We start from the raw sequence: 10,662 nt of genomic DNA, 5'->3' as shown, positions 1-10,662 counted from the left end.
AGCGAGCTCTGTGCTGTGGGAGGCAGGCTGGGCTGGTAAACTGGTCCTTGCTAGGTGGAGCTCTTGCTCCAGCAAAGCAGAAATAATGGTCGTGGTGGTCGGTCTGCAGGACACGGTGCAGGTTCACTTGATCTTCACCCAGCAGCTGGCCTTGGTGTTGGCATCCCCAAGGCGTACAGCAACAGCAACATCATGAAATACTGGCTAAAATTCTGGCTTTTTGGAGCAAACCGGTAGCGGGTGAAAGTATCATTGGTGGGTACTGCTTCTGCACATGTAAAGTAATTGTTTGAATAGCAGAGGAGGGTGGAAACTGGTGTAAAAGGAAACATGGGACACATCTCCGCTCTGCAAAGGACTACCCTGCAGTGCCCTCATGTGGAGAGATGCTGTTGGGTTTGGGGGTTTGGCCCCAGGGCGGGTTTGCACACACAACAGCTGCAGAACAGAGGAACTCACAACCAGCAGCCAGGTGTAGCTTCCCCGTGATCCTCTGGCCAGCAGTAATTCCCTGCAATCTGCTTGGGGAAGATTGCAGCTGGCAGGCTCTCAGCAGTGCAGGCACAGGCTGTGACCCCATATCTGATAATGATGAGGTCATTCGACCCATTTTGCAGACATAAGCCAGCCCCAGAGAGCCCTTGTGACAGCTTGGCTCATGTCCATCTATTGACTGCATCTGGGGAAGGGGGCTGCCGTGCCAGCACCTCACCAACCCTCTCCATTCATTCCCTGACATCCTCTCCACTCGCCCCATTGACACCGTGACAGCTCCCCGGTGCATCTCACAGCTTCCAGCACCGACAGCTGCCTCTTGTCCCCGCTGCCCTTTCTTTCACATAACCTGCTAACCCGGTACTTTGGCTTCCAAAAGGCAAGGGCTCCTGGCCCCCATCGTGTTTGGCGTGGGTCCTGCCAGCACCCCACAAGGACAGCAGCGACATCCCCCACCACTGCGATCTCTGTCATAGCTGGTTAACAAGGCTGCCATCATCAGCCAGAAAGTCACAGCAATACACTACACGTGGCTGGTTAATTGCAAAAGAATTTAAAAACCCGATCAGATGATGCCACTATATTTTTACTTGCATTTGAGCTAGACGGTGGGGTCTGAGGTCTTTTGAGCTGGACTACAGTCATAGGAAGGGATTGCTTCCCACCACGGGTATGTGTCATTTGGACTGGAAGAGGTAGGAGCAGGCAAACCTCTTCGTCTCCTGGTAGGAAGAAACGCGTTAGCAGAGCACTCGGGCAGAGGCACTGAAAAGGGGACGGCAGGTGTCCCGTTGGCTCGCTTCCAGGGCTAGAGCTCACAGTAATGATATTATTTTGCATTTACGTGATACCTTTCATAAAACCATGGAGCATTTTCCAAAACTGTAAGTTCTTGCCATATAGAGAAGAAACACAGAGATGCCTGCAGCTACCCACGGGCAGAGCGCTTCCTTGGGAACACCAAAATTACGCCATGGGCTGGTTCCACCCCTGGCAGATGGATGCAAAGGAAAAGCCCCCAGGATCCAGCCACAGCAGGAGTTCAGCAGCCCACCAGGATCAGTCCAGCTCCTCCCCACCTGCCCAGGTGAGGGTGAACCTTGGAGGCTTTGCCCCTCCCCACCCTGGCATGGGCAGCTGGCACATCCCTGCCACCCCCACCAAGGCACGGGTGCCCATCCAAGCTGTCCCTGTGGGGCCCGGGACGCCCCGTGGGAAGCAAAGCGGCTTGGAGAAGGACCTCTCTGGGGATGCTCTCACCATGGCTGCAGCAACCACGGCACTGGGTTACACAGCCCCGGCTGGGCATTTTGGCTGCCAGACACGGTTCATCTCAGCTTTTGGACGCCCACATGTTCCAGCAAAGTCCAGATGTTGTTCTGAGAGCTGGTGAGCCCTTTATTTATATACCAGAGTATTCTTCTCAATATTTTGATCTGAACTTTTTTTCATTTGGGCATCTTTTGCCTCTGGAGAAAAACATGGATCTTTTTCTTTACTTGTTATGAAAATTATTTTTCAAAAGAACCAATACGTGCAAGCTTGTTTTAGCTAGAGCATAAGCTCTACCCCAAAACTTTTCTCAAAAAAACCAAAACGCATTGACTCCAGTTTTCCACCAGAAAAATAAACAGTAGACAGGGAGATTTAAAGACGTGTAGCAATGCACTACTACTAAAACACATTTAGAGGGATAAAATAACCAACATTACTTCCTAGGGCTGGTATTTACACTCTTTCATAGCCCCAGCTGAGAAACCTCCCAAATTTACCAGGCATAGAGATTGCAGCCCATTTATCAATGCCATTTTTTAGGGATCTCTTGATGAATAATTTTTTTTTTGGGGGGGGGGGGGGTTAATGAGCAAGGCAGCAGCACGCATTGCCCAGTGGGAGAAAGCATCCCACACACACTGCCTGGTACTCCTGCATCCCTCCCCATCCTCACTGCATCCCTCTGGGATCTCCTAGAAGTAGAGGGTGGCGAGGAGGAGGAGGAGCGGGAGGAAGAGCACCCCCAGCACGGCCAGGCAGGGGAAGGCAGTGGGGGCGGCGGGGGTGACGCGCGTCCGCGTGGCCTGCAGCGTTCGGTCCCACTGGGTGAGGATGGCCTTTCTGGCCCCGCTCCACTTCCCCGGGCCCATCAGCCGAAATTGGTAGGGGCTGCAGGGGCCGAAGATGACCTCCAGGGCCAGCCGCGGGTCTGTCAGCAGGAGCTTCAGCACGCTGGGCTTCACGCCGATGGCCGAGGCCAGCTCGTCCATGTAGGTGATATAATCTGTCTGCAGCGTGGTGCTGTTCCCGTACCTTCGGGGGAGAGAGGAGAGGAAAAGAGGGACTGCTTTAGGTTTCCCACCCCTTTTTTAAATTTTTTTTTTCTTTAAGCACAGTGAAGGCAGAGTCTGTCCTCTGCTCTCCCCCACCAAACCTAGGGAGCAGAGCTGACTGGGGGGGACACCACAGCTCCAGGGGACGTGCGTTGTTGGTGCTGTAAGCAGAGCAATCTGGCTCACAAGAAAACATTGCATTTTGAAACTTCCTACAATGCAACGGTTTCTAAAAACAAAAGAAAAACAGTGCTTGGGCCAGGTTCAGCTTTCGCTGGTTACGTTCATATTCGTAAAGTGTTGCTTCACTATAATATCAGATACACTCAGAGAGGGGGAAAGTGAGGCACTTCCGTGGACTTTATGAAACAAGAAAGCGTCGCTTTGAAGAATAATGTTGGAAATGTTCTATTTCTGCTGGGGCCTCACTCCGATTGTGTGTTGAATGGGAAATGCTTTTTCAGCCTGATAACACTCAGTGATGGCAAATGAGGATTTTCAGACAGGAAGTCATTCCAGCACGAAGTTTCCACCCAAACTCTCCTGATTCAGACCTCCACAGTGCCTGTATCAAATCCACTTGGGGCTGAGACAATGCCAAGGCTCTTCCGCCAGCGCAGGGAGTCCCACGAGCTGCACTTACCACTTGAGCTTCTTCCCCATCTTCTCATCAATGTCATCCATCATCTCACTGACTGGAGGGAGAGTGCACTGTCCTGGAAAGAGCAGGAAGAGCATCGACAAAGGGAAGCGATGCCCAGGAGATGCCTCCTGCAGCAGATGGGGTTTGTAGGGATCAGTTGAGCCGCCCCTGGGTGCCTCTCTCCCCTTTGGGGTCAAGAACTGCACTTGGGTGTTGAGGATGTGACAAGACTGGCTCCCCTGTCCTTAAAGGCGTGCAGTGATGCCCAAGATGCTCCTCAGCCCCACCACAGGGACTTCATTGATATCTGCAGTGGGCTGAAGAGTGACCTGCTCCCACAGAGAAAAGCACCCCATCACATGGAGAACCCGTTATGGGTATTTCTGGCCAAACCCCACTGTGTTCCTCAGCACTCGGGTGCTGCCCTGATTTTCAGTTTGAGCCTGCCCACTGCTGCTGGGCTGAACCTCCCACTAACAGAAACTAGACCTTCACCCAGCACGTGTCCATCCACCTACCTTGAAACACCTTGACTGCCCAGCGGCACTGGAGGTCCGCTGTTGGGATGATGGGTCCGAGGGACTGGACCAGCCCAATGACTGCCATGGTTGGCTTCTCAAGCTGAGGAGGGAGGATGCCTTTGTAGAGGGTGACCTGATTGTCCCTGCTTTTGATGATGGAATCATCCTCCATGAAAGGGTAGGTGTAACTGTAACCAGTGGCGAAGACTACTGCATCGACATCATCCTGCACAGTCCCATCTTGGAACAAGACGGACGTTTCTCTGAACTCCTTCACGTTTGGCTTCATCACCACCACGCCGCAGGCGATACGGCTCGGGAGGTCATCGTTGAACACTGGCTCCTTGCGGGAAGTTCTGCAAGGGCAAAGGTGGTGGGACTGTCACAGAGGTGGCTTCTGCTGCCAGCCCGGGATAGGCGTGGGCCAGCCCTGCCCAGAACCAGCACCCCAGGGCATTTGGGGATGGATGGCCCCATGCGTACCTGTTCAGTGGCATGAGGCCGAAGTTCTCATGCTTGAAGGATCGGTTCATGCCTCTCACATACAGCCAGTCGCTGAGCGCCCTGGGGAGCGTGTTCCCCAGCCAGGTACGGAAACGAGTGATGACCAGCATGTCCCAGGGGTAGCCGTTGTCCCAGACGCGGCTCATCACCCAGGACCCACTTCGGGAGCTCAGGTAGACCTGGGGGCGGGGACGGCCAGGTACAGGTAAACCACCCATGTAATGGTTGCAAGTCCCCAGGGCTATCTCCAAGACGCAGCGGCTCGTGCTCAGGCAGATGGGGACGACCCCCGCCTTCCCCAGTGGCTCTGGTGTAGGTACCCATACCTGCGACGCCACGGCGCTGAGCTCCACGGCAATGTCACAGCCGGAGTTGCCCAAGCCTATCACTAGCACCTTCTTCCCTCTGAACTTCTCCGGCTCCTTGTACTCTCGGCTGTGAAAGTAGCAGCCTTTGAACTTCTGTATTCCTGGGGAGGAGAACAGAAAGGGTCCTAATTCACTCCAGGAATGAAAAGGAGAGGCTGTTGGGTAGACAGAGAGGCAAAGGCTGTCGGGTAACGCACGGGACATTTGTACTAGAAATCATGGGAAAACACCCAAAAAAGTGTTTTACAAAATCCTTTTATGAAAAAAAAAAACCTTCTGTTAAAGGAAATAGCCTGATATATTTTTTTTCTGGGAAAGATTAGCATTGTCCCTGCTTTGATATAGTTTGGATACTGAGTCTTTTTTCTTAGAAAACAAACAAACCAAAAAAAAACCAACCCCAAAATCAAAAAACCCAACTAAAACCAAACCAACAGGTTTTGATTTCCTGAACAGACCCCTATTCCCCAAAATATTACTCTCCTTTTAACGCTGAAAAAGCATTTTTTCAGGGAAGAACATTGTGATGGAAGGTATCTGCCCAGCCGTGTCCCAGCAGATGAATTCCACGCGCGCAGCTTACCTGGGAAGTCAGCGAGGGGGAGGTTTGGGTAGACGTGATGCCCAGAGCAAACCATGACAGCATCAAAAACCGCCGTCTCTTCCTTCCCATCTCTCTGGGTCACCACCTCCCACTGCCCCGTCACAGAAAAGTCAGGGCGTTTTTTAACCTTGGTGACCAGGGTCTTAAAGGAAACAAAGAAAGAGATCGGTGGGCATCTGTAGAGCACACCGAGGGGTTTAGGGAGTCGGTGGGATTCAGAGGTCCCGGGGAGCCCAGAGTTTGTTCGCCCCTGTGATTTTCTGCTGGCAGCTTTGGGGAGTGCATAGAAAAGGGAGCCGATGGGACCTGCTTTAACAAAACAAGGATTATTTTTTTTTCCACGGAATGTTTTCTCCTAGGATTTTCCCTGCAACAGGAAAACTCAGGCATCGAGAAGATGTCCCTCCTGCCCAGGTCCTCTTGCTCCTCACTCTCCACTCCAGGCTTTTTACCTTGAACCGCACATGCCGGAGGAGGTCGAAGTGCTCGGCATACTTGCAGATGTAGTGCTGGAGCCTGGCATTGTGCATGTAGTTGGGGTGGTCATCGGGGAAGGGGAAGTCGGGGTAACACATCATCTCTTTGCAGGAGTTGGTGAAGACAGTGCGGTAGATGCTGGCTCTGCCTTCCTCTGCCTGGTCCTGGAGGGAGAGGGAAGTGGAAATGTCCCATTCAGGGGGACATGACCTCTGCACCAACTCCTCCAGATACCATCACCCCCTGGCCTCCACCTCCAGGCTGGAGCCAGAGAAAAACTGCAAATGCCATCAAGTGCAATAAGCAAATACCCCCTTACGAGCACAGAAGTGTCCTAACAGGCTGGGAGGAGGGTTTGCATCACCCAAGACATTTAGGAGCCGGTTACATGTGCATCTGCCAGGGAAAGCAGAAACCTCAGGGGAAGGGAACACTGTGGAAGGACCATGCCAGAGCCTCTCCACTGCACGTCCAGAAAGCCTCAGGAGGTCTGGTGTGACACAGCTACACTCATGCACACGGACACACACAAAATATCACAGGAGACAAGTAACATGGGACCTCCTGGCACCCAGCTTTCTCCTGGTCTGCCTGTAAAGCTTCCGAAATCCTGCGGGCACTCCTGGACATCGCTCCTTTGTGTGCGCAGTCTTGGTGATTGCACAAGCGAAGGCAGAAGCCCGGCCAGGTGTGTTTGCTTTGGTGCAGCAGCTCAGCTGCCCGTGCTTTATGCAACTGTGGGGCAGGTCTGGCCGGGGACACAGAGACTTCTGCCCACCGCCCAGCATCTCGCTGACATCTAGAAGCTCAGGACATGGGGGATCTGCCAAAATCCACAAGACCACCATGCATGCAGTGGGGCCTGGGCTGGTTCTACCCAAAGTGGCCAACCCCATGCATCACCCCGTCCCCACTGAGGGGCACCTACTATGTCTGCCCTGACACTCGGCACTTAACGGCACAAACCACGGGTTATACATTTCCCTTTCCTGATGGCTTTGGTGCAGGGACAGAGCTGGGAAAACGCAGCAAGGTTTCTGCGCTGGAAAATTCATGTTTGGGTTGGCCAAATGATCACCAACTTTCAATAAAAGAAAAAACTCAAACAGATAAGGAGCTGAAATGTTTTTTACTTTTCCCCTGGATAGTGATACACTGTTCTGAAATTCTGCATTATACATACAAAAAGTATTGCCAAACTTTCTGGAGGAATTTGCTGGAACCCTCCCCAGAAGAGAAAGAAAACATGTGGTCCATGTTTTGAGATGAATCAAATGTTTCAGATCACCCAGAACAAACTTTCTGCCTTCCCCCTCTGCCCCGGGGTTTAACTCACATGGGCTCAATTCCTGTCCCTAACGGCACCCTGAGCTGCTCCTGCAGCTGCCATCACACCCCAAACCGTCCCCTCGGCGGGTGGGCGCACAGCACGAGATGGCTCTGGGTCTGACCCTGTAATTATTAATTTGGGCTCCTTTTTGGCTCCATGGTGCGTGGCCACTACGTAAAAGGCATGCTGAGAGCTACTCTGAGCAGCAGCGAATGCTCCCCAAGGCGGGGTGACTGCTGGCAGCCCCGCAGGGTGACTTTTGCGGGGCCTGAAGACTTGAATTTTGGAGCAATCCCCGTCTCCGTGGGCTTTGGGGGGAGCCGCAGCATGTCTTCGGTGCAGCCCCGAGGGGTTTGCAGCCCCTTAGCTGGGGAGAAGCTGGTGGGTCCCTCCGTCCCCAAAGGAGAAGGGTCGGCAGTTCAGAGGGGACTTGGCTCAGCAAGCCAAGGGATGCCCAGGCTGTCCCCAAGGTGAGGGAGAAGACCTGGGGACCTGTACTGAACCAGCCAAGCCCTCCCACACGCAGCCATCAGAGCAGAGCAAGCAGGTGCAGGCACACAGGGTACAGCGGGGTGCAGCCTCCCAGCCCCGAGAACACAGTTTTCCCCAGCCAGCTCCAAAACCAGGCAGCCAAAGCCACTCACCGTGTAGCGCCAGAGCCCCCCGACGTCCTCGCTCTGCTCGAAGCAGGTGGGCTCCAGCCCCTCTTCCAGGCAGCACTTGGTGGCCGCCAGCCCGCTGACGCCCGCGCCCACCACCGCCACACGCCGCACCATGCTGTCCTGCCTGCGGGCGAACGCGGCTGTGGTGGAGACGGGCTGGGGCACGCTCGCCCAGGTGGGTCTGTAGCCCCCGGCAATGCCCCACGGGAGCAGGGCACCTCCTCCCCAGCACAACTCCCCCAGCTCCTTAAATAACCTGGGGGGGGGGATTTCTTATTGATCCTTGCTCACCTGCTTCCCACGCGGCCCCCAGGTACGTGCGTAAGAGTTTTGGGCAGGGTAGAAGAGCTTTCCCTTGTACCCAGGGGCTCCCTCTCTCTCACCAGGAGAGGGGTGGTGGTTTGGGAGGAATTCCTGCGAAAGAGCAAAGCTCTTTTATGCAGCGTTGCACGGGAGGCAGGGCCAGCACCGAGGGGTTGTTTGGATGAGTGATTAACGCTGTTTGGACTTTAGCAACCCTGGAACTGTAACATGAGGAGGAGCTGCGGGCGCAGAGCTCCTAAATTAGGAAATAAATTGTTGGACTGAAATTATTGCCAGATAGAGCCCAGGGACACTGAGCAGCGGCTGCCACCTCGGGCCCGCGGGACGAGCAGCATCTCATATGCGCGCACGCACAGCCCTCTCCAAAATGGCACAGCGATGCCTGTGTCATCGGGAACAGCAGGTAGAACCAGTCTCCCCAACCTCGCCCCATCCTTCCACCGCAGCACTGCAGTTATTCCCCTGCAAAGAGGGCAGCTGGCAGTGCCCCCCCAGGGACAAGCAGGTTCTTGTGCAAAGCATCTGACTGCTTCCCCCCCCCCCCCACCTTCTAATAAAAGGGACCAGGGTGTTTCAGAGGACATCTGCAGGGAAGGACAAAGTGCAGGCAAGCGCAGAGGAGTCTGTTTGCAGATCCCAATCCATGTCTGCATTCTTCATCTAAGTCTCGTTGCATGAGTTCATCCATCAAATCCCTGCCTGCAGACCGGTCCTGGGGGAGAACCGTTTGGCTGGGAGTAACGCCTGTCTGAAAGCCTACGGCGTGCAGTTGCTGGAGCCTCTAAAGCTGTCTAAGCTGGGCTGTTAATTCATGCAAAATTGACTTGAAATAAAATAGAGCAGAGAATGCCAGAAAAATGATTGAACAACCAAAGTGAAAAAATGAAATTGCTAATTTTTCCACTATCTGCCAAATTGGTTGGGCTTTCCAACAGGATCAGCTTTGGAGTCACAGTTAAGTTGACTTAAGGCAAATAAACCGCCAAGCTGGCTTTATTGATTCCCAGCCTAGAAGAGGTGTGGATCCTCTCCTGCAGGACATAATCTGGAGGAGGAGGAGGACTTCTGTGAATTAAAACGTTTGTCAGAAAATGACACCCAGGAGCGATGCACAGTGAGAGAGAGCACGCCTGCTCCTGGCCCTGGCATGGGGGTAGGAAAGGTCAACCTAAGGCAAAGGGAGAAGAACAAAGGTGCAGGAAGAGTCAATCATTTACCTGGAGTGGCACAGCTGTCAAGCATCTGAAAGATGAAAAAGCCTCTTGACTCATCATTTCCCAACTGTCATTTTCCTCAAAAGAGAAAAAAAAAGTTTTGGACATTTCCCCCCCCCCGCCCCCCCAAAAAAAGGAAAAGAAAGGGAAGGACAACTGCAGGTGCAGGAAGGCAAAGAAAAGGAGGAAAGTTAGGGTGAAAATCAAAAGTTTCAACAGTTCTCATGGCACTAGAAGTAGTTCTGCCCAACATTTGCAAGCTCCTGTTTGACTTTTTATCATATGCTACAAGAAAGTGAGAGCCAAAGAGTGCTCCCCACCTCCAGGACAACAAGAGCAGTTGGCAAGAAGCAGTCTCACCTAAAAAAAAAAAAAAAAAACAACAAACCCTGCCTTCCAGATCGAAGCTGCCTCGCACCAGCGGCAGAGCTGAGGGCAGAGGTGGTTTCCTGCGATGCTCAGAGGGGGTCACAGCATGACAATGGGGACCCTCCTGGGGACAACCTGCAGTGACAGGAGCCACGAGAGGCTGATGGCACGGTTTGCCATGGTGTATACTGTGACCCCGGCCCCGATTGCAGCTCTGTTTGTCCTGGCTGCACCAAAAGACACGTGTATTCATTAACCGAGGGCCGGTGCGGGTGGTGGGTCACTGGCCACCACAGCCGGTCTCCATGCAGCTGCTCTCAACCCTCCTGCTGGTAATGGCGGCAAAGCAGAGCGTGAAAAATACTACAATTTTGACCCCTTTGCTGCACGTGAAGGCTCCCTAAGAGAGCAGCTGGAGGGATGCTTGGCACAGACCCTGGCTGCAAGGCTGGGCAGCTGCTTGCCCACGTGCTTCAGCTGGACCAGGCTCTGCAACGCTGAATACAGCACAACACCCGCAGCAAGAGCCAAACGCTTCCCCAAGGAGCATTTCAGTCGAAACAGTTGGGAAGAGGAAGATCCCTCAGCGTACAGAAGGGGAATAAGCCCCAGCGCAGCGCCTTGATGGCGGCAACAGCCTGGGGCCAGCCGGGCACCGTGCGGGCCAGGAGCAGCCTTTGGCCTCGCGGAGGGCACGTCCTCTGATCTCTGCCGGAGCATGCCACCCGGCACGACCGCAGAGCAGCAGCTGGGCTCCCAGCTCCGTTGGCAGCCAGGGATGAACCGAACTTGCCGGAGGTGCCGCTGGCCCAGCTGGGGGGCAG

General features: G+C 53.9%; 1 protein-coding gene across 1 annotated transcript; it reads right to left on the bottom strand.

Moving 5' to 3' along the window:
- Positions 1-1,083: 1,083 nt before the first annotated feature.
- Positions 1,084-8,364, bottom strand: LOC129209587 (flavin-containing monooxygenase 3-like). Its single transcript, XM_054834216.1, has 9 exons — positions 8,223-8,364; positions 7,914-8,055; positions 5,915-6,103; positions 5,442-5,604; positions 4,817-4,959; positions 4,470-4,669; positions 3,984-4,342; positions 3,466-3,538; positions 1,084-2,802 (listed from the first exon to the last, which is right to left on the bottom strand). Exons 2-9 carry the CDS (start codon positions 8,043-8,045, stop codon positions 2,463-2,465), a joined length of 1,599 nt encoding a protein of 532 aa, XP_054690191.1. The 5' UTR covers positions 8,046-8,055; positions 8,223-8,364; the 3' UTR covers positions 1,084-2,462.
- Positions 8,365-10,662: the final 2,298 nt, after the last annotated feature.

This window comes from Grus americana, chromosome 8 (genome assembly GCF_028858705.1).
Source record: "Grus americana isolate bGruAme1 chromosome 8, bGruAme1.mat, whole genome shotgun sequence".
In the NCBI taxonomy this organism is placed as follows: domain Eukaryota; kingdom Metazoa; phylum Chordata; class Aves; order Gruiformes; family Gruidae; genus Grus; species Grus americana.
The sequence above is the reverse complement of the archived record's forward strand: the minus strand, read 5'-3'. Positions and strand labels throughout refer to the sequence as shown.